Source organism: Sarcophilus harrisii, chromosome 1, assembly GCF_902635505.1.
Source record: "Sarcophilus harrisii chromosome 1, mSarHar1.11, whole genome shotgun sequence".
Taxonomy (NCBI): domain Eukaryota; kingdom Metazoa; phylum Chordata; class Mammalia; order Dasyuromorphia; family Dasyuridae; genus Sarcophilus; species Sarcophilus harrisii.
The window spans coordinates 492,130,680-492,154,566 of NC_045426.1; the positions used below are offsets into that span (position 1 = coordinate 492,130,680).

At 32.3% G+C, this 23,887-nt stretch overlaps 1 protein-coding gene across 2 annotated transcripts in view; it reads right to left on the bottom strand.

Moving 5' to 3' along the window:
- RBBP8 (RB binding protein 8, endonuclease) overlaps window positions 1-23,887 on the bottom strand; it is an 80,909-nt gene that overhangs the window by 41,529 nt on the left and 15,493 nt on the right. For both annotated transcript variants that reach the window (XM_031946533.1, XM_031946532.1), the window contains one exon: window positions 19,099-19,194. In XM_031946533.1, the coding sequence (XP_031802393.1) occupies window positions 19,099-19,194 (96 nt within the window). The remainder of the gene's footprint in view (window positions 1-19,098; window positions 19,195-23,887) is intronic.

Here is a 23,887-nt window from a genome sequence, read left to right on the forward strand (position 1 = left end):
GCTCTTCTTTAAAAAAAAAAAAAAAAAAAAAAATTTTAAATAAATAAATCGTGCCTGGTCATTTGCTTGATACTTCTTTGCTGAATGAATTAATGAGCATTTAAGTGCTTCCATTCCATGTGCTACTTGTACTAAGAACTCTGCTAAATGCTGGTATACTTCCAAGAAGCTCCAACTCTAATTGAAGGTGACAACACATAACAAAGTTTAGCTGTAGGGCAGACGTTCATATAGATGTTACCCACAGTGATTTTTAGAACTTAGCCACTGCATAGGCTCTACTTAGAGAGAGAACCATTTTTGTCTATAATCAACTGATATAGAGTCAAGTATCTGTTGTTAGACTTTTATTAACTGCTCAAAATTCACAAAAGTATTTTCAAAAGTTCAAAAGTATTTTTATGTGTTCTGGTAATCAATCCTCCACGTCTTAGATCCATAACCTTCTCACTACTTTAATATAGACAATACCCAAATTCAGATCCTTATCACCTCTCATAATGGCCCCCTTAATTAGAAGTCTTGTACCCTAAGTCTCTTCCCATTCCAATCCATCCTTCATACTGATGTCAATGTTACTTTTCTTCAAATATATCTAACTTCATACTTTCCTACAGTATAAAATTCACTGGTCCCTGCAGACTCTATGATGAAATATAAAAATTCAATTTAGCTGTTAAAGCTCTTCTGATCCCAATTATTTTTCTTCCCTGTTTACTTTATGATACAGCTAAGTCCAGACTACTGGAAATAATGAATCCTCTGAAGAGGTCACATGTATTTATATATTTAAACTTAGTTATAGTTATATTTATATGAAATATATAGTTATATGTAATTGCATAATGTGTAAAAGATATAGTTATATAAAATAATTGGTCATATCCAAAAGAAATATGTAATGCAAATCTGAATAATATGATTCATGTTAGAGGAATCATTATTTTCACTAATTGGAACCATTTTTCTGTTCTGCACAAATGAGCTGTCTCTGTGTTAAGGTTCAGTTCAAACACTAATACTCTAAGCTCTGTAAACTTTTTATTTTGTGTTTATTCTTTATACAGTTATTTACACAAATATTGCTTTACCATTTGGAAATTAATTCCTGTTGTTTTTAAATCCCCTGCCATAGCAGAATATAGTAAACAACAGGAGCTTAAGGTTGGCTGACTGAATGATTGAATCCTTTTATTTTTTTTAAATGAGAAAGTATTAATCTTTCTATATAGCTGTAGGGTAAAGAAATGATATTCAACATTTTATTGTTTTTTGTTAAAATACTTATAAAATTTCATTTTCCATTTTAAGGCTTGGCCAGTATATTAAAATTGTTATTGCTTTAAATCTGTTTATCCTTTTGAGTTTTGATTTAAGGATAATAGCTAAGTTTCTTGACATAGACGCAACTTTTCCTTAACAGGATTATGCTCAGTGGATCTTGCCTAAGAAGACCAAGGTATTTACAAATACAAAACTGCCTTCATAATGTGATTCAATTCAATCTTATGATTCAAGGTAAAAGCCTTCAACTTTCTGTTTTTCCTGAGCATATATTTAAAATGTTATATTTTAAATCCAAACAATTTTATGCCATAGAAGAAAGCTCCCATGAGATGAAGGATTTGTTTAATGTTTTTCAGTGCAGTCATGGTTTTAGTAAACTTCTTTATAAGTTTGAAGATCATTCAGTTCTATTTAGACTAGAGGCTAATAATAAGTTTAGAGCAAGGAAAGACCAGAAGCAGTAGACATTTGATGGATAGAATTTGGGGCCTACAGTCAGAAAGATGTAAATTCAAATTCAATTTCAAACACTTGCTAGCTGTGTAATCCTACGCAAGTCACTTAACCTCTGTTTATCTTAATCCACTGAAGAAGAAAAGAACAAGTCACTTCAATACCTTAATGGAGGATGGATTGGAGAGGGAAAGGTTAGAAGTAGGGAGAATAATTAGAAGGCTACTACAATAGTCCATAGAAGAGGTGACAAGGATTTGAACTAAGAAATGCTGAAATATGGCAATAGACTAAATATATATGGATTACATGAGAAAATGCTCTTACTCTATTCAATGTTCTCCTGGTTCTGCTCACTTTACTTTGTATCAATTCATATAGGATCTTAGGTTTTTCTAAAATCATCCTATTCATCCTTTCTTAAAGCACAATTATAATTCATTACCATCACATACAACAACTTGTTCAGTCACTTCCCCAATTGATGGGCCTATTCCCTTAATTTCCAAGTCTTTGCCACAACTTTGGGCAGAGTTCCGCAGAGTAGTTGGACCAGCATATCTTCATGAACAGGGCATTAACATGCCTATTTTTCCATATCTTCTCCAACTGTCATCTTTATAATTTTTTTTAAAGTGGCTTTAGACTGCAATGCTTTGCCAGAAATTCATGGGCCATGAGATAATATTTGAGCTAACAATTAAATATTTTATTTAGTTTTTGTGCTTTAGTTTTGTAGAGAAGCTAGGTACATTTATGTAAGCTGCTTTTTGTTTCATTAGATTCGAATGTGTGCATTTTATTTTATTTGATCCAATTTGAGTTTTTGGATGTTGGACTTCTTGCAAACATATAGGTGCCTGGAAATTTTCAATATTATGCTTCTTTAGAGAGTTCTCTCTCTTGTAATTTCAATGACTCCTGAAAGAAAGTTTTTGATAGATGCTGAACTGGTGATTTTGTTCTTTGCATCATCCTGAGTCCTTGTGTTGTCTCACAATTTTGACTTTTAAATTGTTTATGGTGGGAATCTAGAACTTCTAACACACTTTTGTTTTCTAGATTCTATTCAAGACTTCTGGAATTCTCTTCCAAAATTCTATGGTGTGTGTTACCTTTAATTATGTGAAATGAAACATCAACTTGATAATAATTCAATCTTCCAAAGCTTTTCCTTAGGTCACTCCTGCTAAAATAGCTTAACTGGCTTTATATTTCTTGACCTTAACTCTACGTTTCCTCCTTTATAACTCTAACTAAAGTAACTGTTGTCACATGATATTTTTGTGTGCAAGTTTTGAAATTTTTAAATAATTTGGATGTGCCAAAGGTCAAATCTTTAAAAATTGCTCTTTTGGCATAATTGGTGATAGTTGATTTTGTGCTGTCAAACAAAAAAAAATATTTCAAATTTCAAGTAACTATGCCTACTCTCTCTTAAAAATTATTTAGTCCGCTAGTCTCAAAATGATATTTTAATCAAGCATTCAACCATTTTTTACCAGAGTTTATGGAATTCATATTAAATCAAGATCTTCAGTGATTCTTGTTATGCGTTTCAACACTTTCTTTTCAGGTATAGTAACTTCTCAATGTCAACTCATTTCATCTAATGTGGTCTTGATAATGATGTTATTTCTTTTTTTTCCCCTTTTAAAATATAATAGCTTTTTATTTTTCAAAAAAAATGCAAAGATAGTTTTAAACATTCACTCTTGCAAAATTTCTGCAAATGCTCCTTCCTCCCTCTCCCTGTACCCTTTCCTTAGACAATAAGTAATCAATTATAGGTTAAACATGAGACATTCTTCTAATATATTTCCATATTTGTTGTGCTATGCAAGAAAAATCAGATCAAAAGGGAAAAAACATGACAAAGAAAAACAAGCAAACAACAGCAACAACAAAATAAGTGAAAATACTATGCTTTGATTCACATTCAATCTCCACAGTTCTCTCTCTGGATGAATGGCTTTTTCTATCAACAGTCTACTGGAATTAAGGATTTACTGAATAAGTTATAGTATTTGAAAGTTAGGGAATATCCTTGTTCTACAAAAAAAGATGGAGAAGGTGATTTTTGAGAGGCCTGGAAAGATTTACATGAACTAATGCTGTGCAAAACAAGCAGAATCAGGAATACATTGTACATAGTAACAGCAAGATTATGCAATGATCCTCTATTTAAGACTTGATTCTTCTTAGTGGTTCAGTGAGTGATCCAAGGCAATCCCAAGAAACTTTAGGGGAAAAAAGGCCATCTGCATCCAAAAGAAAGAACTATGGAGATTGAATGTAAATCAACACATGCTATGTTCACTTTTTTTTTTTTTCTTTTCACGGTTCCCTTTTGTTCTGATTTTTCTTCCAACCCGTTTCATAAAAAAACCCAAAAAGTCATGTATTCAAAAAAGTTAATGTAAAAAAAAAAAAAGTCTATTGGAGTTTCCTTGAATCACCTCACTGTTGAAAAGCACCAACTCCATCACAGTTGGTCATCACATGATTTTGTTGTTGCAGTGTACAATATTCTCTAAAATTTCAGTCTTTTCAGACTGTTCTGAAATTAGCCTGCTCGTTATTTCTTATAGAAAAACAGTATTATGTTACATTTACCATAACTTATTCAGCCATTCCCCAAATGATCAGTATCTTTTCCAGTTCTTTGCCATTAAAGAAAAGGGCTGGAATAAACATTTTTTCACATGTGGGTTCTTTTCCCTTTTTCATGACCTCTTTGGGATACAGATCCAATAAAGACACTGCTGGATCAAAGGGCAAGCATAGTTTCATAGCCCTGTAGGCATAGTTCCAAATTGCTTCCTAGAATGATCAGTTCACAATTCCACCAACAACATATTAATGTCCCAGTTTTCCCACATCCCCTCCAATATTTATCATTATCTTTTCCTATCATCTTGGCCAATATGAGAAGTTTACAGTGGTACCTCAGAGTTGACTCCAATCAATAGTGATTTAGAGCATTTTTTTCATATGACTAGAAGCCTGGGCTTTTTATTTTTTCATCTGAAAAGAGTCTATTCATATCTTTTGTCCATCTATCAATTGGAGAATAGCTTGTATTCTTATAAATTTGAGTCAGTTCTTTATATATTTAAGAAATGAGGGCTTTATCAGAAACCTTGGATGTAAAAATTTTTACCCAATTTTCTGCTTCCCTTCTACTCTTGTTGCACTGGTTTTGTTTGTACAAAACTTTTTAAATTTAATATAATCAAAATTATCCATTTTGTATTTCATAATGATCTCTACTACTTATTTGGCCATAAATTCCTCCCTTCTCCACAGATCTGAAAGACAGCTATCCCTTGTTCTTGAAATTTGCTTATATTATCACCCTTTATGCTAAATCACGAACCTATTTCAACCTTATCTTGATATAGGTTGTTATTTTCCAGTTTTCCCAGTAATTTTTGTCAAAGAATGAGTTGTTATCCCAGAAGTTGGAGACTTTGGATTTATCAAACACTAGATTACTATTGTCATTGACTATTATGTCTTGTGAACTTAACTTATTCCACTGACATTTCTTAGCCAGTAGCAAAAGGTTTTGATGAACCACTGCTTTAAAATATAGTTTTAGGTCTGTACAGCTAGACCATCTTCAATTGCATTTTTTTTTCATTAATTCTCTCGAAATTCTTGACATTTTGTTCTTCCAGACAAGCTTTGTTATTTTTTCTACTTCCAAAAAACAATTTCTTGACAGTTTGGTAAAGCATGGAATAAGCAGATTAATTTAGGTTGAATTGTCATTTTTATTATATTAGCTTAGTTTACCTATGATCACTTGATATTGTTCCAATTGTTTAGATTTAATTTTACGTGAAATGTATTTTCTAATTGTGTTTATATAGTTTCTGGCTTTGTCTTAGCAGTTAGATTCCCAAATATTTTATATTACCTATAGTTATTTTTACAGAGATTTCTCTCTGTAAATCTTGCTAATAGGCATTGTCATTAATATATATAAATGGCGATGATTTATGTAATTTTTATTTCATCATGATCTGAAAAGAATGCATTTACTATTTCTGCTTTTCTGCATTTGATTGTAAGGTTTTTATGTCTTAAATACATGGTCAATTTTGGTGTAGGTACCTTGTATTGCCGAGAAAAAGTATATTCCTTTCTACCCCTATTCAATTTTCTCCAAAATACTATCATATTCAACTTTTCTAAAATTCTATTCACCTCAACTTCCTGTTTTGCTACTGACCACTATCTCCCTCCATCTGCCCTCCCTTTTTTCAGCCCCTACAAAAAAAGGGAGCTTTCTTATCCCCTTTCCCTTCTACTTCTGCCCTTCTTTCTATTAACTTCCCTTTTCCTTTCATTCTTTCCCTCCTATTTCCCTATAAGGTGAGACAAATTTCTATACTAAACTAAGTATGTATGATATTCCCAATTTTAGACATATGCAATGAGATTAAGATTCAAACAATGCTCGCCCTTCTACTTTCTCTCAACTGTAAAAGGGCTTTTGTAATTCATATGACATAATTTACCCTACTTTACTTCTCCTTTCTTCTTCTCCCAATAAAATCCCTTTTCCACCCCTAATTTCTTTTTTACATTATCACATTAAAGTCAACTTACATCTACACTAAGTATACTCTTTTTTAACCACCCTGACAAAGACACAGTTCTCAAAAGTTACACATATTTTTTCATGTAGCAATATACGTATTTTAACCTTTAAAAAAAGTTTTTCCGCACCTTCCCTTCTTAACTTTTTTATGCTTCTCTTGAAGATCAAATTTTCTGTTTGGTTCTGCTCTTTCTCTTAAAAATGATCGAAAACCCCCTATTTCTTCGTCTTTTTTAATATCATAGCTTTTTATTTACAAGATATATGCATGGGTATTTCTTCAGTATTGACAATTGCAAAACCTTTTGTTCCAACTTTTCCCCTCCTTCCCCCCCACCCCTTCCCCTAGATGGCAGGTTGACCAATATATATACTAATCATACATATGAAACAATGTTTTTCAGATCTGCATTACTGGGGAAAATTTATAAATAGAAAATATAAAAATATAATCTCATTTCAGAATATAATAGATTGGAAATGTTTGGTTTGTTGTCATTTTAATGCAAGGTACTGAAGTAAGGAAATTGTAAAGTCTGTCTTTCAGATCAGTTTGAATTTACATTTTTTTAATATAGTGTACCAAAAAAAAATGGCTACACTGTACAGATTTTTCATCTCAATATGGTACCAAATTAAAATTTAAAAATTTTGGCAAGCTAAATAAAACATAAGCCTTAAACTACAATAAAGCACATGCATATTCTTATCCCTCAAGCAAATCACTTCTGCCCTTTAATTACATTAAATATTTAGGGTATTCTTTATGTTTATACTTGCATTTAAAATTCCAAAATAAATATAAGATTCTCGTATATCTTTACTAATCTCAACCAAGATACTGTATAACTGTCTGCTGAAAGATGGACCATTTGAAGCATTTTTCTAACAGACTTAGTATTTCCACTAAATCTTTAGCATCAGAATTTTTCCAACAGTTGATAACTTGGGATTAATACAATAAGAAGAATAATAGACTTTATCTGAATGAATAAAAGCCACAGCTAGAAGTAAACTAGTAGACAAAGAAGCCTTTTGAGACATTCAATAATAATTTAACTAAATGCTATAATTCTGGGTATTAAACAATATCCTGTTGTCTGGTTAATTTGCTTATAAAAAGTGAGTAGTTTGTTTTTCAATAGAATCCCACTGTTTTTCTGAAAGAACTTTCATCAAAAAGTATAAGGTAGTTAAAAAGAATATGAAAATGCAATGTGTTAACATAAAATTAACCTGTTTCTATACCAGACAGTGTAATTAATTAGAAAAATCCAAAGGAGACAACCTTCAGAAAAGGTATTTTTGGTCAAAACAAGTGGAAAAAAAAAACCCTTGACATCGTGCCAGGGCTTACTTACTATACTGCTACCATAGACCTTGGAATTCAAATATAAATCAATATAATAAATATATTATTTTTCCTGTTAATATAAGAAAGGCTTAACGCTTACGTTCTTAACTACCACTCATTCCTACTATGGCTACCTGAGAACTGTTTGTTGTCCAGTTTTTTCAGTAGTGTCCAATTTTTTTATGATTTTCTTGGCAAAGACACTAGAGTGTTTTGCCATTTCCTTCTCCAGCTCATTTTACAGAAGAGAAAATTGAGACAAAAAAGAGTTAAGTGACTTGTCTGAGATCACACAACTAGTAAGTGTCTGAGGCTGGAACTGAACTCAAATCTTTCTGACTCCAGCCCAGAGCTCGATCCACTGTACCACCCAGTCAGCTGAAAGTAGAAGATTAAAGAAACAGGCGCAGGCTGAAGGGATGGGGCTGAGAAGAGAGTAATCACATTGATTTGGAAAAGAAAATCATCTATTTTCCTTCATGAAAGTTTGATCCTAGGGATGAAGGTCAAGAAGCTCTTTTGGAATTAAAACTACTCCTAGCTAGTAAACATACTATATTACAAGCTACAACCCAAAAGAGTTCTCTTGACTACTTGTTCTACTTCAGAGGGAGCAGAAAATAAATGGCATAAAATCACTTACCTGACATTATTAACTGCAAACAAAACTTCAAGAGCAACTTCCAAGAATCAGTAAAAAAAAGTATGTATAACACACATACACATACATATATATACATATATTAAGAAACTATAGTTCATTTATATATCTAAATGGTTTATTACAATTGGCATAAAAGTACAAGTTACCCACCAAGTGAGAAGACATCAAGGATAGACTTGTAACATTTTGCATGTTTGTCATTTAAGAGATAGTCTGGCTAAACTCAGAAAGGTTTACCAATTGAAATTAGGCCATTAGTAATTAATATTTTCCAACCACAACAATTTACAAAAACCACATAATCATGGCAAAGATAAGTTGTTATCTGCACTGTTGGAGGAAGTACCCTATCCTCAATGAAATCTTTGGCCCCTAAAGTTTCAACCTTTGGATAGCTTATTAATACTGTATTTTTTTCTTTCTTTATAATTTTCTTTAAAAAAGATTTTGTAAAGTATTTGGAATTCTTTCATGGAAATATCAATGATAATAAGATAGCAACAGTAGCTGATCTACTGCACACATTCAAAGTTTGATTTTATGTCCTCAAAGAGCACACAGGTATTATCCTCATACAGAAAAGAAAATTCTGTCTATATGAGTTAGTGACTTGCCTTTCAGTCAAAGATTTCAATAAAAATCACAGAATTTTACAGCTGACCTGTAAAGGTCATTTTATTCATCTCTTTTTCCTTTTTTAAAGTTAATTATAACCTAAGAAGTTAAGTGACTTGTCCAAGCTCACAAAGATAGCAAAGGCAGAGCCAAGACTAAGATTTTTGATTTTCTATCTAATGCTGGAGTCCTAGCAAAATATTATCACAAGAATAATAAGCCTTTTAAAAAGTGGATAACAAATTTTGTAATAAATATTAAGATGTTTAGCAAAACTACACATAACCTTTTAAAGACCTTGGCAGAATAACTGTATTGCCTTTATAAGCTTGCTTTATTATACTCTTAAACACTCCATAAAACTTTAATGACTTATGCTTACTCTAAAGGATTAAACAAGTTAACTAAAGGACAATTTAACTAAGCATTAAATCATCTACTCTAAAGCTCTTGAAGATCTTTTTTTGAGTGGGAATTTTTTTCCCCTAACATAAAGAAGACAGTTGAACCTAATAACTTAATAAAGTCATCAACCATTATATTATCATATGGCAAAGTTTTGTGATTTTGTCAAGTAGGATAATTGCTTCCCCTGAGGTAGAATATAACTTATTTTTAACATATTAGAGGTCTTGGAGAATAACCAGAGGATCAAAGAGGATAGAGAATAGTTGGAGGATCAGAGAGGTTTATTAGATGATTTTACAAGTATTGATCAGGGACCAACTACAAACTAGGTATGGGCAGCTAGATATGGGCAGGTATATGACTTATCAGGCCAGGAATCAGAAAGACTCATCTTCCTGAGTTTAAATCCAACCTCAGACATTTACTCCCTGTGGGACTCTGGGCAAGTCCCTTCATTCTATTTGCCTCAGTTTCTTCACCTGTAAAATGAATTGGAAGAGGCAATGGCAAACCCTTCCAACATTTTTGCCAAGAAGAACCCACAAATGAGTCATGAAAAGTCAGATATGACTAAAAAATGACAACAAAGCAAAACGTGCTAGGTACCAGAGACAGAACAGAAATGAAGCAGTTCCTACACCAAAGGACTGAACCTTCTATTGGTAAAGATGTGTGTGTGTGTGTGTGTGTGTGTGTATGTTGTATGTATATGTATATTTACATGTGAATCCTCATAATCATACACAGACAAATATTTTTTTTTTTGGATTGCACCTATGATTTCTTCAATACAGGGAGCTCTCAATAAGGAATTCAGCCCCCAACATTAGGGTTAAATTACTTGTCCAGGGTCACACTGTGTCAGAGTTGGGAAATGAACTAAGACTTTTTGACTCCAAGGACAGCTCTCCACTATTTCATGCTACCTCACATAAATATATAACATAGATAACAGAACAAGATAATTTTTTTAGGGGAGAAATAGAGGAGGAATTAGCAAGTAAGGAAATAAAGGCTTCCCACAGAAAGGCTACCTGAGCTTTAAAGGAAACTGTAGCCATCTATCCTACCCAGTGATGATTCCCATAATAGGTGTGAATAAAGTTTTGTGAGAAAATATTGTTTCTCTCTAAACAATAATTTTATATTATTATTCCTTTAAAGCTAATTTTATTCATTCAACAAGTATTTATGTGTCTTATTGTATACAAAACATACATAATGTACAAAACATAATAATAAACAAATGCTACAGTCAGAATCTCAAAATTTCAGTCTTTCTATTAAGGGAAATGACAATCAAGTTGAATAGGCAGAACGTAGGTAAAACAATGAGCAATCCTGATTTAACATTTCAGGAAACTTCAGACAAGTTGCTACATACTATACAAAAGAGGAAATGCATCAGGGTATAGTGGAAAGATCACTAGAATGTGAAGTTCAATCTTAGTCTGACAATACATGAAATTTGTATGATCCTGCATATGTTACCCTCTCTGACCCTCAGTTTTCTATTGTATAAAACAAGGGTAACATCAATTACACTATCTACAGAGAGTAATTATGAGGGATTACCTTTTTAAACCTGTAATGGGCTGAGGCTTGAGTTAATGCACTGAGGTCCCAAGCACGTGAGGCTAAATAGTAACTGGATTATACTTTATTAATATACATGTTTGGATAAAGAATGGCCCCCGCCCACTCTCTGTGAAAGTCCTGATGTGTTGTATAGGAAATGACGATTTTGGTGGGTGGAGGCAGAGGGGCAGGAAGAGAGGCAGGGGAGAGATTGGACCTGAATTCTATGCTTGTAGCTGCTGGTTGTATGGCTGCTGGTCGAGCTAGCTTCTTGACTCAGCTGCACACATTGCTATTGCCCATTCTCTTCCACCTCCGATCCTTCTTCACTGAGAATAAAGATTGACGATTTTCCCCTAACCTGAATTCCTGACTCCGGCAGATTTTAAAATACACGGTCTTCACATAAACCTTAGAGCATTTTATAAAAAAATAGTATTAGTTAAGGAAAGCTTCATGGGAGAAGACTTGAAGGACTGTATTGCCAATAAGCAAGAATAAAAGAACTTTACATGAAGAGAAGAACATGTTTATGAAGAATCTATCACTGTTCTCCCTCAAAGTTATATTGGTTATAAATTCTACTTTCCTGAATTTATCTTACTTTCCTGAAGATCAAAGGATTATCAAATGCAAACTCCATTAATATTTATTAATCACTCATGTGTTAGTCCCTGGGAATACAAATAGAAAAATGAAGTTATCTTTGTCCTCAAGGGAAATACATTTTATTACTATGGTACAACATGTTCGTTGATTAGGAAATACAATGTATGGCTAAGATGACAGGAAAAGATAATGACGAATGTTGGAGGGAATGTGGGAAAACTGGGACACTAATACATTACTGGTGGAATTGTGAATAAATCCAATCATTCTGGAGAGGAATTCGGAACTATGCCCAAAGAGTTATCAAACTGTGCATATCCTTTGATCCAGCAGTGATTCTACTGGGCTTATATCCCAAAGAGATCTTAAAGGAGGGAAAGGGACCCACATGTGCAAAAAAAGTTTGGGGCAGTCCTTTTTGTAGTGGCAAGAAACTGGAAACTGAATGGATGCCCATCAGTTAGAGAATGGCTGAATAAATTATGATATAAGAATATTATGGAATATTATTGTTCTGTAAGAAACTTAGATAAGCAGAACGATTTCAGAGAGGCCTGGAGAGACTTATATGAAATGATACTAAGTAAAATCAGCAGAACTAGTAGATCACTGTATATAGCAAAACAAGATTATATGATGATCAATTCTGATGAACACAGCTTTCTTCAACAATGAGATGATTCAAACCAGTTCCAATGGTTTTGTGATGATGAAAGCCATCTGTACCCAGAGAGAGGACTGTGGGGACCGAGTATGGAGCACAACATAGCATTTTCAGTCTTTTTGTGGTTGTTTACTTGCACTTTATTTTCTCATTTTTAAAATTTGTTTTGATTTTTATTGTGAAGCAAGATAACTGTATAAATATGTATAAATATGAATATGTTTATGCATATATTGGAGTTAACACACAAAACTACCATGTTTAACATATATTGGATTACTTGCCATCTAGGAGAGGGGGTGAAGGAAGGAGAGGAAAAATTGGAACACAAAGTTTTGCAAGGATTAATATTGAAGAATTATCCATGCATATGTTTTGAAAAATAAAAAAACTTTAATAAAGAAAAAAAAGGAAATACAATACATATACAAAATAAATACATTGATTTGGAGGCAGAAGTAGGACTGACAACTAAGAAATACAGGAAATTCTCTGGAAGGAGAAGACACTAAATTCAAATGAGTCTGGAGGGGAAACAGTGATTCTAAGAGGCAGAGGGGAGAAGTGAGAGCCTTTAAGGTGTAAGAGACTGTTTGAAAGCATCTTGGTAGGAGGGAGAGTGATGTATAATGTACATGGAACACAAAGTAGCCAGTTTGGTTAGAACATAGTATATGTGGCGAATAGTTATATGTAATTAAACTATGTTAAGATAAACTGGATATTTTGTAGATAAATTGTGTATAGTTTTATTCTAAAGACAACAAGGAAAAACTGAACAGTGGATTTTATAAATCCTAAGTATAAAAACTAACAAAGTCTTCTGGGCTTTTGGGTCAAGTTAAGTCAATGAAGATGGATGAGGCATTCATGTGAAGTGAGACACCATTTTTGCTTACATCTCCCCACATACCTCCAAAATAACTTAAAAACTAGCCAGACCAAATTCTGATTGGGAAACCAAAAAAGTCACAGTAAGTCATTTTCCCAGGCCAGCTTAGGAAGAAGACACAAAGGTCTGAGGACAATAGAGTGGGAACTGGGAAAGAGCATGGCATAATGGCAGTGGCAGCAGGGGTAGAAACAGTATCATCCAGAGATGCAGAAATGGAAAGGGAACCAAAACAGATCATCAGGGTAGGAAGCACCAGAAAGAGATCCCAGGGGACCCCTTAACTAGCCTTGGGAGAAGGAATAGGTGCTACCTGGCAAGCTCTGCAATCTAATACCTAGTTCTAGGAGACAGACTTAGGAGGCATGCACTAATCTGGCTGCATGGTGTGAACATAAAACAAATTCCTGAAACTTAGCTGTGTAACTATGAGCACAGCAGCATAGAGGTAACTCAGTTCTAGTTTTATGCCTACAGTGAAATAACCAGGGAAGACCAAGCCTAAAAGCAACACAAAAATTCAATCACTCTCAAGAACGTCCCTGCAGGCTAATAATTAACTTAAATTTCATTACACAAAAGGCAACAGACTGAAATCTGAGTCAAGAATGTGTAGAACTCAACACCAGGAGGGCAATGAACAAAGCTTCTCCCAATTCTGGAAACACTAAAAACTTGCAGGCTCCCAGACTAAGCTATGAACATAGCAGAGGCTTACCCCAAATGAGAAGAAATCTACATTAGTATAAAGTCCAAAACTAAGAAATAGGATAGAAGAATGAACAAACAAAAAAAGAACCCAACTATAAAGAGCTAAGCTCAAGTGACATCAAAAAACAGGCTTAAAGGAAAACACAGACTGATATACTCACAAGAAAAAAGAAAGTGCTAAAGAGGTAAGAAAGAGTGGAGTAAAAAATAATTTTTAAAAATAAGAGTGGTGGAAAAAATGGAAAAGGAATGAGGACTAAACGAGAAAATTATCTCACATAAATGGGATGTGTAAGGAAGAGTTTATAGAAGAGGAGTAGTGAGATGGAATAGACAACACTTGAATCTTACTCTCATCTAAATTTGTTCAAATCAGGAAAAATACACATATACACAGTTGGGTACAAAAATTCATCTTATGCAACAGGGAAGAAGGAAGGAAAGGAATCAGGAGACTGGGGAAGGAAGAGGAGAAGAATAAAATGAAGGCTAGAGCAAGAGAGGCAGTGGTTGGAAACAAAATAGATGCAAAGAGAGGAAAGAATAAAAAGAAGTATAAGAAAACAGGATGAAAGCAAATCCAGTTAGCTATCATGAAGTATAAATGTAAATGGAACAAATTCACCTATAAAACAGAAGAGGATATCAGAATGGATTAGAAATCAGACTCTAAACATATGTTGTTTACAAGAAACATATTTGAAACAAAAACACAGAGTTAAAAAAAAAAAAAGAGGCTGAAGTAAAAAAAAAAAAAGTCAAGGATGATATCCGACAAAGAAATAAATAAAAATAGAATTAAAAGAAATAAAGAGGAAAACTACATTTTCCTAAAAAGGTACCATAGACAATGAATTAATATCGACACTATATATATCTCAAACAGCTAAATAAGTCATAGGAAGAAATAAAGAGTAAAACTATAATAGTTGCCCACTATCACCATTATTATTCAATATTGTATTAGAAATGTTAGCAAAAAAAAAAAAAGAAAAAGAAAAAGAAATTAGAATAGGTAATGAGGAAACCAAATTATCACTCTCTGCAAATGATATGATGGTATACTTAGAGAATCCTAGAGAATCAACTAAAAAACTACTAGAAACAATTCACAGCTTCAGCAAAGTTATAGGATACAAAATAAGTCCATGTAAATCATCAGCATTTCTACGTATTATCAACAAAGTCCAGCAGCAAGAGATACAAAAAGAAAACCCATTTAATAAAAATGACAACTCTACTTACTTAAATTAATCTATTTATTCAGTGCCATACCAATCAAAACTCCCAAGAAATTATTTTACAGAGCTAGGAAAAAATAATAACAAAATGCATCTAGAAGAACAAAAGATCAAGGATTTCAAGAGAATTACTGAAAAAATGTAAATGAGGGTGGCAATATGGAACTATGCCCAAAGAGCTATCAAACTCTTTGATCCATCCAGCAATGGCTTTACTGGGACTTCATCCCAAAGAGATCATAAAAATAGGAAAAGGACCCTCACGTGCAAAAATGTTTGTAGCAGTCTTTTTTGTAGTGGCAAGGAACTGGAAACTGAATGGATGCCCATCAATTGAAGAATGGTTGAATAAGTTATAGTATATAAATGTTATGGAATGTTATTGTTCTATAAGAAATGATCAGCAGGATGATTTCAGAAAGGCCTGGAGAGACTTATATGAACTGATGCTAAGTGAAGTGAATAGAACAAAGAAACATTATACACAGCAACAAAATTATACAATGATCAATTCTGATGGATGTGGCTCTTTTCAATATCAAGGTGATTCAGGCTAGTTCCAATGGTCTTGTGACGAAGAGGGCCATCTACATGCAGAAAGAGAACTGTGGGGACTGAGTGTGGATCACAACATAGCATTTTCACTTTTTGTTGTTTCCTTGCATTTTATTTTTTCTCAATTTTTTTCCTTTTTGATCTGATTTTTCTTGTGCAGCATGATAATTGTGGAAATATGTATAGAAGAACTGCACATGTTTAACATATATTGGATTACTTGCCATCTAGGGAAGGTGGGGGAGGGAGGGGAAGGAAATAAATTTGGAACACAAGGTTTTACAAGGATGAATGTTGAAAACTACCTATGCATGTTTTGAAAATAAAAAGCTTTTTAAAAACTATAATGGGGGGATCTCAATTTGACCTCTCAAACTTAAAGTTAATCATAAAATAAAAGAGAAAGTTAAAGAGATGAAAAGAATTAGAAAAATTAGACGTGACAGACTTCTAAAGATTATAATAAGGGAATAAAAAGGAGAATAGCCAGTTCTCACAATGTATTTTAGTGGATTGTTTTGTACACTTCTTTCTTCTCTCACAAGAGTGTAGTCCCAAACTCTCTGCAGCCTGGTGTCAGAGCACTAATGTGGAGAACCCCTGGCACAGGGCTGCACAGTGCATAGGCACTGCTGCTAGCATGGAGTTTGTCTGTCCAGGAGTTGAATTTATGTAAGGCAAATTTACTTAAAGCAACAACTCTCTGTATATGTATTTCTCAACTGAGTCTGTCAACTTCACAAAAGTTTACTATGTATTAGAGCAGGGGTCCTCAAACTACGGCGCGTGGGCCAGATGTGGCAGCTGAGGACGATTATCCCCCTCACCCAGGGCTATGAAGTTTCTTTATTTAAAGGCCCACAAAACAAAGTTTTTGTTTTTACTACCATCCGGCCTTGCAACAGTCTGAGGGACAGTGAACTGGCCCCCTATTTAAAAAGTTTGAGGACTCCTGTATTAGAGAATAAAAATCTCACAAGCAAATAGAGAAAAGTAGAAATATTCAACAAAAAAATTTTTTTGACCATAATGGAAAAAATATTACATTCAATAAAAGACTTTTAAAGCATAGAGAAAACATTAATTAGAAAGTATATAATTAATCCTAAACAATGGATGGATCAAAAAACAAATTACAGAAATACTAGATAATTTTATTAAAAATAATAAGATGATGACATATCAGAATTTGTAGGATAAAACTAAAAAGTACTTAAGGGAAAATGTGCAACTTGAAACAAATCAATGAGAAACAGAGCAGATCAATGAGCTAGGCATGCAATTAAAGAAAAATCAACATATTACAGTCCCCCAATTAACAACTAAAATTGAGATCCTGATGCATTAACAAAATAGCAAGTAAAGAAAACAAACAAACAAACCAGTTTTTTTTTTTTTTAATAACTACTGGCTAATTGATTTTAATGAATTGAACTTTAATGGACTTAACGATTTTTTTAATGAAAGAAAATAAAATTTCTAGTATCAACAAATGAAAAAGGTGAAATAATAACCAACAATGAAGGGGAAATAAAAGCAATTATTAGGAACTTTTTTTTTACCCAACTATATGCCAATAAAATCAACAATCAAAAGATGAATATTTACAAAATATAAATTACACAGATAACAGAACAGAATACTAAAAAATTCTTAAATAGGGACAACCAAATGGAACAGTGGATAGAGTACCACCCTTGAAGTCAGGAGGACCCAAGTTCAAATCTGGTCTCAGATACTTAACACTTCCTAGTTGTATGACCCTAGGCAAGTCACGACCCAAATTGCCTCAGCAAAAAAAAACAAAAAACAAAAAACAAAAAAAACCTTAATCTTATTTTAGAAAAAGAAATGAAACAAATCACAAGTGAGCACATCTACAGTAGAGATGGACAAAACAGAAAAAGATAACTAAGGTCCAATTTCCCCAATTGATACAAAAATTTTAAATGAAATGCCGGCAAGGAAATTAAACCAATATTAACAACAAAAAAAAAGTACAGTTACCAGTGTGAATTTATATGAAGAAAGCAAAGCTGGTTCAATATTAGGAAACCTAGCAGCACAACTGACCACATTAACAACAAAGTCAACAGAAATCACAAATTTACTATAATAGAGGCAGAAAAAACTTTTGACAAAATTCAACATTCTTGCTAAAAATAAAACAAAACAAAAAAACAATGAGGCAGCTAGATGGTACAATGGATAGAGCAATGGCCCTGAAATCACGAGGACCTAAATTCTAATCTGACCTCAGATACTTAATATTTCCCTAGCTGTGTGACTCTGGGCAAGTCATTTAAATCCAATTGCCTCAACAAAAAATAAATAAAACAAAAACAAAAATCCAACCCTAGAAATTACAAGAATAAATGGAGGATTACTTAAAATGGTAAGTATTACCAATCTATAACCAAGAACAAGCATTATCTGTTTTGAGGAAAAAGCCAGAAACTTTTCAAAAATAAGATCAGGGTTGAAGTATTATTAGTCACTATTGTAGACAAGAAAAAATATGAAGGAATATAAATGAAAAAAAAAAAATCTAGTGATCATTTTTTTGTATTTGTTTTTTAATGGTTTACATAAAGAATCCTAAAGAGTACACTAAAAATCTAATCAAAATAATTAACTTCAAGTTACAGGATACAAAATAGACTCGCACAAAAGTATCAGCATTTCCATAAACACATATATACATACATACATGTATGTACATATAATTATGTATATATTCTCAACAAAAGACAGAAGGGATAACTAGAAAGAGAAATTACTTTTAAAATAATTACAGATGGTATAAAATATTTGGGAATTTATCTTCCAAGACACAACAGAAACTATATGAACATAAAATTCTTCACACTCATAAAGACAAATCTGATAACTGCAGAAATAGAACAACTCATGTAGGCTAAATTAATATAATAAAAATGGCAATATTTTTTTCCTTTTAATATGGCTAATGTGGAAATTTCTTTCGATGTCTATACATATTTGTAATAGATTTTATTTTCCTTGTCTTCTCAGAGGTAAAAGAGGGGGAGAGGATATTTGGAACTTAAAAAAAAATCTTTAAAATATAAATTATTCATGTAAAGCAAGGGACTAGAAGTGGGGTAGAAAAAGGAATTTTCTGTTTAATATCTTTTCTGTTTCCACAACAGAAGTAGGTCAGTGCTATGAGAAATGCACAAATGATGTGAAAATAGAAAAGATTATTTCCAGCCTGGTGGAATGAAAGGCAGAAGCAGGAAATACTCTCTCAATCTTTGATAGTAAAGCTATGGTTACTCTTTCCTTATTAGGGGGCAATTCTTTTTTCAGAATTTATAAATGGAAGATGATATCAACTTTTAATTACAAATATGATTAAAAACTAAATTTAATGTAGTTACATAAAAATTTTACCTCTATTTCAAAATATGCTTTACAATCATGTACAAACTCACCGATCTTCCAAAACTTTAATAGTGTCATGAAGGGCCTTCTGTTGCTCTCTCAATTGTTGATTTTTGGTAAAAAACTCTTCCAATCTTTGTGCATCTCTTAAGAAAAAAAAAGAAAGAAAGAGAGGTCAACTATTATTACTCTGGAATTACAAGAAATTGTTTCAATCCCCTCTTATTTTATTAGAATTTTGCTGCTCTAAACTGTCTGAAATAACATAATCAGACAGAGCTTGAAAACAAAATTGTATAGGGTTTTAATTGTACTGGCATAAGAATGATAATTACCTTCAATTATAATGACTTCTTGGTTTTCTCCAAAAGGTTAAGTAGTTGAGAAATGTTTATTAATATTAAGGGCATGAAACATATATAATATAAATGACTTTGAGATACTAACAAATTCAAGAATTACTTCTAACTGCTATAGTTTCAACTGTAAACAAGCACAGTGCACCTTTAAAATACATTAAAAACTCATAATATAATTGATTCTTTAAAATTGTTGTTTCCAATTCAGCAGAATAATCAAACATTTTCTAAAAAGTACATTTACACATATACATACTCAGAAATTTAGTTCATGAGCAATAAATAATTGAGAAGCCAATTGCTAATTTTAGGTAAAGCCCATCAAAATCAACAACTTAATCAAAGTTTTAAAACAGAATTAAATTCATATCCAGGCCCATCCTTTGGCTTCTGTGCTACTAGATAACATCATTTCCTTAAATATAGCATTAAATCTAACTGGTCTTAAAAATGCCATTATATACAATTTTATATCTATATGTGTGTACATATATATGTGTGTGTCAAGTTATAAGACTCTATATTTGTTTCTAAGAATGTCTATATTTTGAGTGAAATACTTTTATATTACCGTTTGACTTTCTGGTAGCTAAATATTTTATTATAACTCAGAACAAAGAATTAGCAAATATTTGTCTTAAAACTAAAGCATGTTACAAAAGACAAAGACAGCTTTATAAACATAAAACTAACATCACATTTGTTAATTTTCCTCAGCCCAGTTGTAAAAATAATGATCTCTGGGTAAATTTACATATTCCTTATAGATTAATATGACTCTTAAACCATCCCCCCCAAAAAGCAAGACACAAATGAATCTATCAAATAGTTCAAACAACTGAAAATACACTGAAACTTTGTTCTAACAATTAGGACAGAATGTAATAAAAGAAACCAATACAGAAACCTATCCAAAATGAGTTAGCTATAACAAAAGAATTTTATTTTAAGGCAGTTTTACTGTAAGTTTATCCTAATGTATATATTCCCAGAATGTCATCAAGCCATTGACTCAGTATAATTCTTGGGTTAAATGGTTTTATTTTTCTGAGTCAAGAGTATTTTGTCCTCTGTTATATAATAAATGTACTAGTCATATGTAAAATGTTGTAAACAATTGATAATTCTATGTGCAACATTCTATGTACATGACTTTAAAGTACAGCAAGACTGATTCAACAAGCCAAAACACTACTAGTCTCTGGTTTGAAAGCAGTTTTAATTTGCCTGGTGAAGAGTAGAATCTTAATAATTCTCTTATTTCTCAAAGTAGCCACTTACTTTGCCAGGTATATGACACTTAAGGGTACCTGAGGTACACCACGATCTGTACATAGCTACACAGTACTTATATGACGTTATTATATAACCAGGTTGTTTTCATACCTGGTATGTTATTCATAGACTTCATAATATTTTAAGTAACTCATATAGTGTCACAATGGAACTTTTTGTCTCAATTCAATAAAAAAGGAGTATCTGAGCAGGGATTTCCATTGTCAGGGAAAATACAACATTTACATTTTGGTTATAAAATTCAAAAATTTTAGTTATGTAATTTTTTATTACATAACATTTTATTATGAACATCTATAATATGCAAGTGAAAATAATTTAATTTTGATAAAGTGGTAAGAAATAGGAAGTAAGAAGGTAGTCTTCAGTGGCAGTTTTTTATTTGGCCTTCTATTATTAAATTTTTTTATTTAGTCAATCTGGATAAAAAGTCACAGCCTATATCTGCAGGTAACACAAAGCTGGGAGACAAGACTGGGAAAATTCAGGGGATTAAAACGCTCAATAAAATGAAATTCAATAGGGATAAATGTATTCTTACATTTAGAAAGTTAATTTCACAAGTTCAAGATAGAGAAGATAAGGCTAGAAAAGAGTGTGTCCAAAATATACGGGAATTTTAGTGTATTTGGAGTTCAATAAGATCAATAAAATGATCTTAGGCTGCCCCAAAAGATCTAATACCCAGGAATCAAGAGATAATAGTCTAATTTTACTCTGCCCTAATCAGATGACATCTGAAATAGTTTATACATTTGTATATACATATATTTGTGCTATAATTTAGGCAAGACATCAATTAGCTGGAGACTGTGCAGGGGAAAAAGAACCAGAAGGATAAAGGGACTTGAGGTCATGATATATGACAACTAATGTTGGAAATGGGAATATTTAACCTGAAAAAGAGAATTAAGGGGAACCCAATAGTAGTCTTTCAAGAACATGAAAGGCTGTCATGTAAAAGAGAAAACAAATTTGTTCTGCTTTTCATCAGAACTAGAAGCACCAAGTAAAAGTTGTGAAAAGGCAAATGTAGGCCTAATATAAATAAAAACTTTTTAACAATAAGAATTATCCAAAAGTGCACCTAGATTGCTTTGAAAGGTAATAAGTCCTCCCTAATTTGAGGTCTTCAAGCAAAGGCTGAAAGACCAATCAATCACTTGTAGGGTATATTGTGGAGGAGAATCATGATCAAGTAAGAGTTGGACTAAATGGACTAGACTGCCATCCCTTCCAACTGTAAGATTCCACAATTCTATGATTATGACAATATCAAAATTAAATATTTATTGTTAATATTACAAGTTCATGGAATTATTGTTTTAAACATTTACTTAAGTAAATAAACACATTATTGCTAAGCTTATTTTATCCTTTGCTGTAAAACTTGAGCTTCCTCTGAAAAACATTTTAGTAGTGAATATAACTTAAAACTTACAATCACCTTACACATTCACATATTTCTTGACCAAAATGACTGACATTTTGGCTCTAAAGGTAGTATTCCTAATGAATGGTCTAGGTCCCAGCATTTACAAGATCATTAGCTTCAAAGTTGAATGAAACTACAGCATAAGGGACTTATTGTCCAACTAGTTATCAACTCTGAAATATTAAACCATAGGTATTCAGGAGTCAGAAGGAACAAGAACTCCTATATAAGGCTATTATACATACAATGAGAGGCTTGTAGAATGATTCCAGCTAACAATAATTTAGCTATTTAATTTGTTATGTATTAAATCACAAAACAGTATGCTAGTGATAATACTCATCTTCTATAGATGATTAAAAAATTATATAGCAACTATATCAAAGGTATTAACTATTCAGCTTATTCCAAGCATGAAATTAATAACATAATAAACTTCATAATTCCCTTCTCTCTAAAAACACTTCAGAAAAAAATCTTCACCATTAACAAAAATGCTTATCTTTTTCTGAAAACAAATCATATATTTTACCTTATGATTTTCAATGGACAAACATATTATAAATCTCATAAAATAAGGAATAAATAAGTGGTACGGAATTTTAATGATGCCATCAAAAATGAATATTACTTGATTTTATCCTTTGACTGACTTTTTAAGAAATCCAAATCCTGTAATCATGCAAATAACTTTAGGTATAAAGACGGTGTATAGAGAGCTGAGCCTGAGCTAGGAAGATTCATTTTCCTAAGCCAAAATCTGTCCTCAAACACACAGGTTTTGTGATCCTGGATAAATCACTTTATTATTTGTCTCAAGCTTCCTATTTCCTCAGAAAAAAATGAAAGATCCCTCCATTATTTGTCAAGAAAACCCCAAATGGGACCATATTGTCAGACATTTCTAAAAATAACTGAACAACATAAAGACAAGAGATTTGGCTATACTTAAGTTCACTGTAGCTTCTTTTCACTATAGGAAAGAAAATTGTAACTGTCCATAAAAAAGAGCTGCAAATTTATATTCTCCTTATACTGTGAACATACTTAGAATTCAGTTTATGAGTGGGAGCCATTGTGTAAGAAGTACTAAGGGTATTCACTGAACTATCCCAAAACTCAGGGTTGCAAAAATGTGCCTTGTATACCCCATCTTTTTTTTTCCCTCCAGAAGAAAAAACATGTTGGAAGCTTCTCTATAAGCAAAGGAACCTAATTAGGGACTAGGGATTTTTCCCTGGAGTAGAAGTTTATAAAGAAATAGGATATATAAGTTAAATAACTTGCTCCAGAGTAACTATAAAACCCGTTTTAAGTCATACTCTAATAAAAACTGATTTGGAATTACAACTGTAAATGTGAGACAATCAGTCCAATCCATATTGTTTGCATGGTACTGTATTTGACTTTACAGAATTTCACGTTTAGCGTATTACTTGTAAATTCTAGTCTAGTCAAAACTTTAGGATAAACTGTGAAAGAGAAGCTATACCAAAGTGGTTTCTTTCAATTCGTTTTCAGATTAGAATAGAAAAAGGTAAAAACTTAAGTGTTCCCAGGTATTATTTAACTATTCTAGCTTTTCATCCCACATTTGATTGTATGAAAGGAAAGGAGCTCAAGCCACTTGACACAAAATATAGTAGAAAACTAATAACCACAGGATCAAATGATCTCTCTATTAGGGAATAGTATAAGTGCTGGTACTAACCTCACACCAGCCTACACCATGATTATAATGCATATTAA